Source organism: Hypanus sabinus, chromosome 13 (assembly GCF_030144855.1).
Source record: "Hypanus sabinus isolate sHypSab1 chromosome 13, sHypSab1.hap1, whole genome shotgun sequence".
NCBI classification, from domain to species: domain Eukaryota; kingdom Metazoa; phylum Chordata; class Chondrichthyes; order Myliobatiformes; family Dasyatidae; genus Hypanus; species Hypanus sabinus.
In genome coordinates, this window is record NC_082718.1 from 26,711,915 (window position 1) to 26,725,049 (window position 13,135).

The following is a 13,135-nucleotide window of genomic DNA, read 5'->3' on the forward strand; positions in this document are numbered from 1 at the left end:
AGCACTGCCAATGTTTTCGGGCCGAGACCCTTCATCAGGGCCCTTTAAAGAATCCTTATCTTTGCACATTAAGTTTGATTTTCGCCTTGTTGAAGAAGGCAATGGAGCCAGCACATTGACGATTTATCATGGCACTCTTCAGATTAATTTAGAGCGTGATGAGCTGACTCTCACTTTCTCTGGCATGAGCAGGAAGTGTGACTGCCACGTTGCAAGTACCGGTGGTTAGATGACATCAGCAGTGCTGCTCTGCAGCTGCGCATTGGCAGAAGGAGACCTGCGAAGCACGCTCCCCTTCCTTTTCAGAAATCTGCAAGCCTCTCCCCTACCTAACCTCCCTAAGGCCTAGCGCAAACTCAGGCCCCTTCTAAACCTGCCCATTGGCCAGAGAGGTCGATCAGCTTTGGGTGAAAAGGAAGCAGGATTCGTAACGTTGCACGTGGGTTGTAGGTAAGTGCTGCCCAGTCTCCTTCTGCTGATCCTCTAGTGCAGCCCACCACTTCTCCCAAGTAGGTTTGCTGATTAATTCTAAAAGACAGTGTGGTTTAATCCTTTTCTGTGTTCTTTCCATTTTAATCTTGATCGGCCACCTTTATTCTCTTGAAAAATTCTGTCACTTCGTAAGCTTATTTAAATTCTTGTGCCAGCCACACAGCTCGGCCTGAGGCGAAGTTTGGAACCTTAGTGTTCGTTCTGTATCACCACTCTAGCACTACAACGGATATGAATTGACTTCCCGTTTATCTTGATGTCAGTAGTGAGGAACCTCTGCTGGCCTTTTGTGTCCTGACTTTAAAACTGGGATTGAAGTTTTATCATCAGCTCCCAGTTTATGAATCCCCTCTTCTTCTACAGTGAGGTGTGTAGGCCTGGAGGTGTCTAGGGTTGATCACTGCCCTGTTAGCTGATCTGGCGTAATACTACAATTGATCTCAGATTTTAAGATAAAGGAGAAGGTAAGATCAAACTCTCAGTCTAGATAATAGTGCAGGTATTTTCTCCGTGGAAATAATCACCCCAGGGTCAAAACTAAACCTCCTTTGCGGCAGTGTATGTGAAGCAACTGGTAGGCCGCTTTCTAGGCCAGGCCAAGACCAGGTCCATTCCTGCCTTAAGGGTGATTTAAACAGGGTGACTGGCTTTCCCCTATTTTATTTAACATCATAATAAACATTTTATTACGTTCATTGGATAGAGACGGGTCCAGATTTCATCTCAGAATAGATGGTATGTCTTATGCCACAATGGCCTTTGCCAATGACATGACACTTGTGAGTGATTTCCACAAGGGCATGTCTTAAAACACCAAGATCCAAGAAAATATTTGAAAAAAATGGGTCTTGATAAGGCTGCCAGTTTCTGTATGATTAGTGAGAAGCAAGAACTTTGTTTTTAATACTGTTGATAATTGACTCCTTTATAGAGGCTGAGATTAACTGTTGATCCAGAGATAGCCTACTAGTTTCTGAACCACCATTGCTTTATCATTTCCTGTCAGTCACCTTATGTACAGACATTCTTGTGCCTAGTGTCACTTTATAGACACACAAGCAATCTATGCATATAAGCTCATTTATGTATTTATACTTATTGTGATTTTTTTTGTTGCCTCATATCTAGGGTAACAATTATTATGTTTTTTCCTTACACGTGTACTGGAAATGACATGAAACAACCTGGAATATTGAATCTTGAACGTGTGTTAGAAGATGTTTTTGCCGAGAACTAAAATAAATTTATTTTTTTGAGGGGCATCAGATGCATGTCTTTGGTGGGAGACTTGCTTTCCTCAAGGGTCACTTACAATGGCTTTGTGATAGCCGACGTTAATACGCAGTAAAATGGTTGTTGAGGCAGGACTGCAGAACAAGCCCACACATGTCAATCAGTTACTCCGCCATCCAGCTGGACACTTTTAAATCGCAGAACTTCTGGTGGTGATTCATGCTAATACCTGGATGCCTTTGACAAGTACTTGTTTTGGGTTTCTTTTGAATAGCAGAGTTCCTCGTCTGGCTTCTCACAGCTTGGCAGTAATAATATGGAAACCCTATCCCAGAGAATAGGGTTTGTTGCTGATAAAATTACATCAATTGCTCAGATACTTAATGAGGGGTTTGTGAGGTTTGCCAGTTATGGAATCCAACAATGTAGAACACATATTTTAAAGATGCCAGCTTCTATAAAGTATATGCAGTGCTTTCAGGTATCACAGATCTCCCCTGCAGAAGCAGAGTTCAACAACGAACATGAGACGTTTGCACAATTAATGCAGGAATGTGCTTTGTGCTTATTTAGTTATATGTACCATAGTCTTTTGCCGATGAGGTCCCATGTACAACCTGAGCACCCAGTAATGTATTCTCTGCTTATCGTGGCCTTCTCTGTGGAATAATTTCAAGACCCTTGCCCATTCCGGAAGGGAGATAGATAATAATCACCTGATCTCCTGCAGAAATGATATTGGCTTATTATGGTCACGTGTACTGAGATACAGTGAAAAGCTTACACAATGTTTATGCAGATCAAATCATTGCAGACTGCGTTGAGGTAGTACAAGGTAAAACAATAACAATGCAGAACAAAGTGTAAATCTACTGAAAAAGTGTGGTGTAGGTAAACAATAAAATGCAAGATCATAATGAAATAGATTGTGAGGCCAAAAGTCCAACTTATCATACTAGAAAATTATTTAATAGTCTTGTTCCAGCAGGAAGAAGCTGTCATTGAACGTGGTGGCACGTGCTTTCAATCTTCTATCCAACAGAAGGGGTGAGAAAGCAGAAAGTTCAAAGCAAAATTTATTGTTAGAGCACAAACATGTCACCACATACAACACTGAGATTCCCTTTCTGTTGGCATACCTAGCAAATGGCCAGGGTGGATGGGGTCTTTGGTTATGCTGGCTACTACCTTGAGGCAGTGAGAAGTGCAGGCAGAGTCCAGAGAAGAGAGGCTGGTTTCCATGATTTGCTGAGCCGTGTCGACAACTCTTTGCAGTTTTTTGCAGTCACATGCAAAGCAGTTGCCATATCGTGCCACGATGTATCCAGGTAGGATGTTTCTGTGGTGCATAGACAAAAATTGGTAAAAATCTATGGGATGTGCAAAATTTGTTTAGACTCCTGAGGAAGTAGAGGTGCTATGAAATTTGAGGTGTGCTAGGGTTTGATGTTTGACAGGTTCATTCCGCCCTGATAATCTCTTTTGCAGTCAAAAAAAATTCTAACATGCTACATTTAGTTAAGTGTCTTTGGATCTTTCACTATTTTAAAGATGCAAAATGAATTCAAGAAGTTCTTACAGAAAGGAAATCATGTCATAATATCCGCCATTAATCAAAAGCTTACTGGAAGTTCAGTTGCGAAAATTCAGCAGAAAGCCACGAGATATTTAGCTCCCAATAAAGCAAAGAGTGTAGAATTTAAGAAGACAAATCATCAGAGCTTGTAGGAGTAATTGGAAGCACTGTACAGCTGCCGGAAAACAGCAAATTTCATGTCATCTAAGTCGGTGATAATAAATCTGATTGTGATTCTAATACAAACCTCCTGGTGAATGAAACAGTTGTTAGGAGTCAAAACAAATGTTGGAGAGTGAAGTCTGAGTGCTTGTTTTCTGAAGCTATATTAGTCAAAGATGACAAAGAGGTCCATTTTGTTTTCTAGACCTCTGTTTATTGAGCAACAATGTACTTTACACTTTTGTACTGTATGTATCTTTGCTTGTGTGTAGTGTTTCTTTGTATTTACTGTGAATTCCTCCAAGAAAATGAATCTCAGGGTAGTAAATGGTGGCATATATGCACTGAAAATAAATTTACTCTGAACACTTTGCACATTATGTGGAGGGGTGCAGTAGATGTCGTATTGACTCTCTCCTTGCAACTCAAGTTGGATGTTCCAATAGTCTGAATTAGAGAATCTGGTAACCCACATTGCACAATTCCCCAGATGAGAAGATCACACACTAGGACAAATTGTGTAATATCTACAAGCACATTGTTCGTTCCTTAGGCTTTTCTGACAGCACCTCCCGAGCCCATTGCTCCACCAACAAGGGCAGCAGGTGATGGGGTCACCACTATCAGCATCTTGCTCTGCACCATCTTGACTTGCCATTCCTTCATTATTGCTGGGTTCAACACCTGGAGTTTCTTTCCCAACAACACTGTGCTTGCAACCTCACCAGATGTTCTGCAGCGGTTCAAGGAAAGAACACATCAGGTCATCTCCCTGGCAGTTAGGGATGAATAATAAACGCCAAGCTTGCCAGTGACACCTCACAATCTTGTCAGGCGATGTTAATATTAAAAAAAGCTACAAACAAGATGATCTTATCTGGAATGTGGTATGGCAGTGGAAAGGTTTTGCAAAATGTTGCACTGAATTTAGAGAGCACCAGCTAGCTATTAGGCTCGACTGGGATACATCAGAAAACGCTGAAGGAACTCAGCATTTCAGACAGCATCTGTGGAGGGAAATTAACAGACAACGCTTCGGATACAGGCATTGACTGTTCACTTGCCTCGATAAATCAGGTTAACCTTATTTGTCACATGTCCATTGAAACATCAAAACGTACTGTGAAATCCATCGTTTTGCGTCAATGTCCAATAGAGTCCGAGGATTGTGCTGGGGGCAGCCCACAAGTGTTGCCAGGCTTCCGGTGCCAACATAGCATGCCCACAGCTCACGCCCACGCCTAACCCATACGCCTTTGGATTGTGGGAGGAAACCAGAGCACCCGGAGGAAACCCACACAGTCATAGGGAGAACGCACAAACTCCTTACAGACAGCGGCCGGAAACAAATCCTGTTCGCTGATCGCTGACGCTGTGAAGTGTTGCATTATCCGTTACTTTTTACTCCGCAGCCCCAGATGCTGCCTGATCTGCTGAGTTCCTCCAGCATCTTGTGTGTGTTGCACAAGACTTAAATGAATAAATGTGAAGTTATCCACTTTGGAAGCTGGAACATGAGGGCAGAGTATTGTCTGAACAGTGTCGAGTTAGGTAAGGGAGAAATGCAAAGAGACCTAGGAGTCCTAGTTCACCAGCCAATGAAGGTGAATGAGCAAGTGCAACAGGCAGTGAAGAGGGCAAATGGAATGTTGGCCTTTGTTACAAGGGGAATTGAATACAAGAGCAAGGATGTTCTTTTGCATTTGTACAGGGCCCTGGTGAGACCACACCTGGAATATTGTGTACAGTTCTGGTCTCCAGGTTTAAGGAAGGACATTCTGGCAATTGAGGAAGTGCAGTGTAGATTCACTAGGTTGATTCCTGGGATGGCAGGGCTGTCTTACGCAGAGAGATTGGAGAGATTGGGCTTGTACACGCTGGAATTGAGGAGATTGAGAGGGGATCTGATTGAAACGTTTAAGTTAATTAAAGGATTTGATAGGGTTGAGGCAGGTAATATGTTCCAGATGTTGGGAGAGTCCAGTACCAGAGGGCATGGATTGAGAATAAGAGGTCAGTTGTTTAAAACAGAGTTGAGGAAGAGCTTCTTCTCCCAGAGAGTTGTGGAGGTGTGGAATGCACTGCCTCGGAAGGCGGTGGAGGCCAATTCTCTGGATGCTTTCAAGAAGGAGCTGGATAGATATCTGATGGATAGGGGAATCAAGGGATATGGGGACAAGGCAGGGACTGGGTATTGATAGTGAATGATCAGCCATGATCTCAGAATGGCAGTGCAGACTCGAGGGGCCGAATGGTCTACTTCTGCACCTATTGTCTATTGTCTATAAGACTTCTAGCAACAGCAGAAACTCTTGTTCCCCCCCCCCCCCACTCCACTTCATTGCACTCTCTCAGCATAGCTTTCTATCCCCCAAGTGATGCTGTAACTGTCTGTTGAACCCATCTACATTAGACAGCTTTTGGCAGGGATCACAAGGAGTGAAACAGGAATTACCTAAGGAAAGGATACCAGACTGTGGGACCACAACGTAATCAATGAGGTGACCTCAGGTTAAAAGTTAACGGAGGAGAAACAGGAAATCACACGTGGGAACAGATCTTGAAATGTAACCCTTGTGGAAGGTACAAGGAATGGTGGGGCGACTGGTAATGCTGCTGCCCCTCTGTTCTAGAGACCTCGGTGTAACCCTGTCTGTGTGGAGTTTGCATGTCCTTCCTTCCTTTCCAGACCTGATGAAGAGCCTTGGCCCGAAACATTGACTGTTTATTCTCCACCAAAGATGCTGCCTGACCTGCCGTGTTCCTCCAGCATCTTGTTCATGTGTGATCCTCTTCCTGTGACTACGGGGGCTTCTTCTGGGTGTTCTGGTTTCCTCCCTTATCCCAAAGACGTAGATTTGATCGGTTAGTTGGCTGCTCTAAATTACCCCCAGTGTGTTGGCAAGTGGCAGAATCTGGGGCAGCTGACAGGAATGTATGCAGAGCAGGTTACAGAGAACATTAACTCAGGGGATGAGACTGCACTGTCGAGCCAGCGTAGACCTGACTGGGTGAATGGCTTACTTCTGATGGAAATCTGGTGATGATAAGATGCAGGAGGGGAGAAAGGTGTGTAATGGAATGACTTCAAGAAATTAAAAATGAAACCGTCTGTTGAAACATAACCTGCCCCAGCCCTTGTACAGCACGGATCACTTGTTTGAGGAGGACGAAGGTGTCAGCTAACATTTTCAGTCTGCCACATCCAGCCTGCTAGAGAAAGGTTAGCAGGGCTGCTTGAGAGGAACCAGGGAATAGAATTGACTGTCGAGCTCTTTCAAAGGCTGGTGTTAGGAAGAATGGCCAAACTTCTTCCATCAGTCTGCAACCGTTTGATTATAAGCAGTGTGTGCATGTACAGTTTTGTGAATATATTCACCACTACATATTTAATCACACGTTGGTAGATCATCAGAGAGGTAAGGCACATCATTATCCATAAACTTCTACATCAATTGAAGCCGTCACTTGTATTCCAGTGACTTCATTCCATTTATTTAATCGACCCCTTGCTGCTGACGCTAAGTGACAGTGAAGGGAAATGTATTTAAATTTGTGGTGTGGTGCAGCTGTTAACTATAACAGTATCCGGTGCAACTTAGAGTGAAGTCTGTGACCTACTTACATACCACTTTACCCCTGATACCGTGATTAAAAGCAGCTTTGAATCTAGTTTTTCCCTCCAGGGACTTTGATTTGCAAGAATTTTACAAACTGCAGAGAAAGGTGGGGCCAATGAGAGATAGGGGGTGAGAGTATACACAAACACACACTCACTTATTTAGAGACTGTCGCGGTGTGCTACACGCTTCACAGTCCTGTCACACGCGCGGGCTTTTCCCCTTGTTGCTGAAGCAGACTTGGCGCCCTTTTGGGACCGGCCTTTATGCCGGCGCGCTGGCTATTTGTGAGCTGGTTCGAGTGCGCTAGGAAGTGGGTTGCCACAAGACTATATTATGAATGCACAGAGACCCCAGTTTCCTCCCACAGACCAAAGACATACTGGTTAGTAGGTTAATTGGTTCTTGTAAATTGTCCCGGTTAGGCTAGGGTTAAATCAGTGGGCTGCCAGGTGGCACAGCTCAATGGGACTGTTTTGTGCCATATCTCTAAATAAATAAATAAATGCTGGTGTAAAAGGAGTAGCTAAAAGAATTAGTTAATAAGCACAGTTGCATAGTGGGTGACCAGGTAGTGTAGTGGTTAGTGCAACAGTATTACTGTGCCAGTGACCCAGGTTCAGTTCCTGGGTTAGTATGTTCTTCCCGTGACCGTGTAGGGATTTCCTCCAGGTGTTCCAGTTTCCTCCCACATTCCAAAGACATTCAAGTTATCATGGGTATAATTGTGCGGCCTGGGCTCATTGGGCCAGAATGGCCTATTATTGTGCTACATCTCTCTAAAAAAAATAAGCAGGCACACAAAAAATATATGCTTATTCATGTGTGGATAGGAACACACTCATCTGCATTTACACACATCACATCAACTACCTCCATGGGAATGTAATTGTTAATAGAAATACACCCTTAATGGGGAAATAATTAGAATTATAAACTGTATTTGAAAAACAGATTAGATTTCCTCTGTTCCCTTCATATTCCACATTAACAAGTATGGAATTTACATAAAATTAATAAGGTTTTCTTTTAAAATAATCTCTGTGCCTTTTCTACTCATCTATGATTGAATGTCTGAGTCTCATCTTTCAATAACATTTTAATTACTGCTGCTAAGAATTCTGGCAAAGTTGTTTAAGGTTCCCTAACAGGACAAAATTGGATAAAACGGAGACTCTATTTCAATTTATCAGAATACTTTACAATTAATTGGTCCAGTTGGCTCACTTCTTTTTGTGGTAACTTGCTATGTGCAAAATGCCTGTCATATTTTCGCACACCCCATTCTATTGTCTGATGAGGTGCATTGAAACAGTTCTGAAAGTCATGGTCTGTTATATAGATCTTTTTGCCCTCTACCTAGCAAAGCAGTAATTATTTTCCTTTTATGGCATCAGTCTTTCCACGTAACACTTTCAAGCAATTGCTTTATCTTATGGCCCCAAACATTGCCATGATTTGTGACATCTAACATAGAAACAGCCTGAAACTCCAAGAAACACCCGGGAGTTTCCCTGCACTGGCTAATGTCGTGTTTGCTGTGATATTTCCATTTTGTGTGGAGCTCTGCCTGTGTAGCTGCAGAGGGAGCTCAGAGCATTGGCAAGCTTCAATGACTATCTAATCCCTCATATTACAAAGTACAATTATGAACAATGACCCAAAACCTTTCATCGCTTGATCAGACTTTGACCTTTCCCCACATCATTTTTCCTTTTGTCCAATTCATCACTCTAGTTTGTTCTACATGCTCCTTTAATATTCTTGTTGCTCAAGAAACCAAATAATGTCCTTTAAAATACTCTGTCTCGCTGTGAATGGTTGCAGGGAGTTTCTCATGACTTATGTACATTCACCTGCCTTCTGTGCAAAAGAACCTCTTGTCATCTCACCATTAATTCCTTTTCTTGTAATTTTGGAATTTCACTCCCAAATTCCTCATCATCCATCTGGTGGTAATTATTTTTAGTCATGAAAAGTATTATTCAGATAACTCCTTAACCACCTTATCTTCAATGAAAAAACTTATGGCACAATCAGCACCTTTCACCTCTTCCAGCATCATATCGAATATTGTTAGACAACTGGTGGAGATTCACTTGACAGACAGGACAAGGTTGTATTTGATCAAAGTAACAAGAGCAAGGTAGTGTAGCGGTTAGCATAACGCTTTACAACACTAGCGACCCGGGTTCAATTCATGTGCCTTTAACCACGTGAGTTTCATCACACATTCCAGATATGTACAGGTTAGTAGGTTAATTGGTCACATGGGTGTTATTGGGTGGCAGCAGCTCGCTGGGCTGGAAAGGCCTGCTACAGTTCTGTATCTCTATCTTAAAAATTAAACTGGTTGGTGAGTGAAATCGCCAGAATGTTTTTGGCCTTCGCACCAAAGAGAATAACAAAGTACGGAAAGTAAGTAGCGGAAGTCTGGTTTCAACAGTAGAGTTGTTTTTTTTTAAATTTTCGGGTAGAGCGCTGTACACTTGCTGGAGAAACTCAGCAGATCAGGCAACGTCTATGAAGGGAATAAACAGTTGATGTCTCAGAGATCGAGATCCTTCAGGATCTTCAGTTGTCTGTATGGAGATGTTTTCTAAAAGTCCATTCCTCTTTTGAATCTCGGTCTAAGTAGTTTCAAACAGTAAGAACAACTTGGTCTTGAATGATACCCTTCCATTGATAATGTGCCATTTGAATTTATTGGTTTATGACCATTTATACAGACTAAAACAGAGGCAGTTAAATATTCTGGCAGATGATGATGGTGGGTCATTGCTGAATCCTGACAGCAGAGGCTAAATCAAAATCTAGTTATTTCCCATGGTGTGTTCCCAGGCAACTCACGCAAAGCGCTACAGGAACTCAGCAAAGCTGGCAGCTTCTATGGAGGGGGAATAAACAGACGACCTTACCGGCTCTGCTCCCCACCATAGATGCTGCCTGACCTTCTGAGTTCCTTCAGCATTTTGTGCGTGTTGCTCCAGATTTCCAGCATGTAAAGAATCTGCTGCGTTTATGTGTTCTACCGCTGCCGCCACGGCGCTCAAAGTGTTAACAAGTGCTCTTCCCTGTTTGTGTTGAGAAACGTGCCAAATGTATTCATTCAGTGAAAGAGCTTGTTCCTGCAAAAAGAATTCGGGGGGAAAAAGCTCTTAGGCTTGGCACCAGTTTCGAGTAGAGTTGCACCTCCCACTTTCAGCACCTGGCGTTCTGAAGACAGTTGCATCTGTGGCAATTCCTTCACCCTCCACCCCGTCTTCATTGAAGAAAAGAGAGAGAGAGGGGGAGAGAGAGAGCGAGAGGAGAGATATGTGACAACTGCCGCACTGGCTGCCTAAACGAGGCCTCCCACACCTGTCCCTCTCGATCTGTGGGCAACAGTTGTCCAAGCGGACTCGCCGAGGGCGATTTATTTGCCACCAGCGTGCCGAGGGAAAACATGACTTCTTTCCAATTGGACTTTCTGCCTGAAATAATGGTTGATACTTGTGGCCTGACGTCCGACACACTGTAAGTAGGACGGCCGAATGCGGCTTTGCGAAAGGGTCGATAGCGTGCAGCTCCTTGCAAATTGTGTCTTGTTAGGACAAGAGTTTCCTTGGAGAGAGAGATACTAACATTAAATAAGAGAGTGTCAGGCTCCGTGAGCCGAGAATGGAGGAGGCTAAAACGGTCTAACTGCAGAGAGGGATGTTTGTGCGAAGCTGTTTCACCACTCTGTTCTCTGTGAAAGGACAAATGTAATTGGCAAGACTTTCTGGGCTGTGTGTGTGAGAGAGAGACTGTGAGCAAAAGGATGCAAGATGGAGAACATTTATTTAGTGTCCGTGTTGTTGGGGAGGCTTGCGGAGCCGCGGACTAGGAGGGGAGAGAGAGCGAGCGATTGAGCGGAGTGCAGGGGACAGGTGAAGCTTCGTCTCCCAGCCGCCTGCGGTCAGTCGGGTCGGGTCCGGTCCGGTCCGGGCCGGGCGTGGAGATGTGGATGGGGAGAGCGGGCTGCCGGTAAGGAGGCGTAGTCTCCTGGTAAGGAGGAACTGCTTCCCTAGAAACCGGTGGAGAGGTTGCGAATAATGAGCCCCTCTATCCCACCCCTTCCCTATACCGTATTCCGTGGTGTGGGGGTGGGGTGGAATCAGTGAGATTTTTTTTCCCCCCTCGCTCCCTCACACAATGTCCCAGAGTGGACAGGAAGCTCTCCCACCTCTCGTTTCGCCCGGGTCACGGTGTACGCTCCCAAATACAGACCTGTATTCCCCTGTTGTGTCCGCATGCCGCCCATACGCCCTCCCCCCTTCCCTGTCACACTCCGCCTCGCTTCCCCTCCTCCCCTCTTTCCCCCCTCCTCCCCTCTTTCCCCCCTCCTCCCCTCTTTCCCCCCTCCTCCCCTCTTTCCCCCCTCCTCCCCTCTTTCCCCCCTCCTCCCCTCTTTCCCCCCTCCTCCCCTCTTTCCCCCCTCCTCCCCTCTTTCCCCCCTCCTCCCCTCTTTCCCCCCTCCTCCCCTCTTTCCCCCCTCCTCCCCTCTTTCCCCCCTCCTCCCCTCTTTCCCCCCTCCTCCCCTCTTTCCCCCCTCCTCCCCTCTTTCCCCCCTCCTCCCCTCTTTCCTCCCTCCCTCCCCATTTCCTGCCTCCGACCCTTCCTCACCTCTCTCCACATCTCCTTAACCACCACCTCCACTCCCTCACTTGACACTTCCTTTCCTTCCTCTCCCCATCACCCTCTCCTCTCTCCACACGCCTCCCTCTCCTCTCTCCACATGTCATCTCCTTCTCCCCTCTTGCCAGACAGCACCCCTCCCTTCCTCCTTTTCCACCTCCCCTCCCCCTGTTCCAGACACTACACCCTCACCCTCTCCAGAAATGGCTACCCCTCCCCCTCATTCTGCATATCACTCCTTCCTCCCACTTTCCCTCTCACCGCATACCACACCCCCTCCTTCCCCTCCCTCTCTCTCTGCACACCACCCTTCCTCCCACTCCCCATCTCTGCACACCATCTCCTCCTTCCTATCCCCCTCTCCTTCCCTCTGCACCACCCCTCCTCCTCTCCTACCACCTCTCTCCATGCACCACCTCTCCCATCTTCCCTCAGTGCAGCAGGTAGGCTTATGAGCCTATGCAACAGATGAGGTCTAGCGAGCAACATTCTCCGATAAGCAATTGCAAATACTGGTCAAATGGGCTAAACCAAACTCAGATGGGAGAAACAACAATTCATATTCCATTATGTAGCCTCCAAATTGATGGCATGGACATTGTTTTCTCCAACCTTTTGTAATTTTTTGCCTCTCCTTCCTTCTCTTTGTCCGTTCCCCATTCTGGTTCAACTCCTCCCCTTTCTTCGATGGCCTACTGCCCTCTTCGGATAGGTTCCTCCTTTGGTCCTTTACCCTCTCCATCTGTCACCTCCCAGCTTCTTACTTCATTCTCCCCCTCTCCCACCGCTTTTCCTTTCTCCTGCTCCTGCCAGCTCATACTTCCTACCCTTCCTCCACCATCTTGTTTTGTCTTCCTTTGCTGTCCTGATGAAGGGTATCAGTCCAAAATTTTGATTGCTTGTACCCCTCCTCCCCGACATTCTCAGCCATTTCTGTGTGCTGCAGGGGCCCATTCTCACTCCAGTGAGCCTAAACATCTGTGGAAAAGGAGGGTTGTAACCCAGTTAAGTCGATGTAAAATGTGTAAGTCCCAGGTCGCCTCAAATCAGTGTGTACTGGGGTTACTGGACAAAAGATCTGTGCTTGCTCACTGCTAAATTAATTAGGAACGATGCAGCTGGAGCAGATTTGGGGAGCAGTCACTATCTGAGCTCGGAGAATGAGTTGGGAATAGTGGAACATTCTTTTCGCCCTGTATACAGGAGGATATGTTTCCAAAACAGACAGGCAGCTGCCGTTTGTCTCAGTGGGACCTGTTGAAAACAGGAAAGGCTGTCATTGCATATCTTCTGATTTTTATTCAGTGAATTCCCTCTTAGGATAAACTGACTTTCTTTCACTCAGCTGTAAGAGAGAAGGACTAACAAATCGACCTGCACCTCAGCTTTGAGT

At 45.3% G+C, this 13,135-nt stretch overlaps 1 protein-coding gene across 13 annotated transcripts in view; it reads left to right on the forward strand.

Moving 5' to 3' along the window:
- The window catches only part of celf2 (cugbp, Elav-like family member 2), a 1,092,382-nt gene that overhangs the window by 695,965 nt on the left and 383,282 nt on the right, over positions 1–13,135 (forward strand). The window contains exon 1 of one of the 13 annotated variants that reach the window (XM_059987351.1): positions 286–450. The exons of 10 other annotated variants lie outside the window; for them this stretch is intronic. Coding sequence is in view for 1 of the 3 variants with exons in the window: in XM_059987345.1 (XP_059843328.1) it covers positions 10,529–10,599 (71 nt within the window). In the remaining 2 variants the exon portion in view is untranslated. Of the gene's footprint in view, positions 1–285; positions 451–9,488; positions 9,502–10,183; positions 10,600–13,135 lie in introns of those variants that run through there. 2 more of the 13 variants (XM_059987352.1, XM_059987345.1) reach the window with 2 other exon arrangements.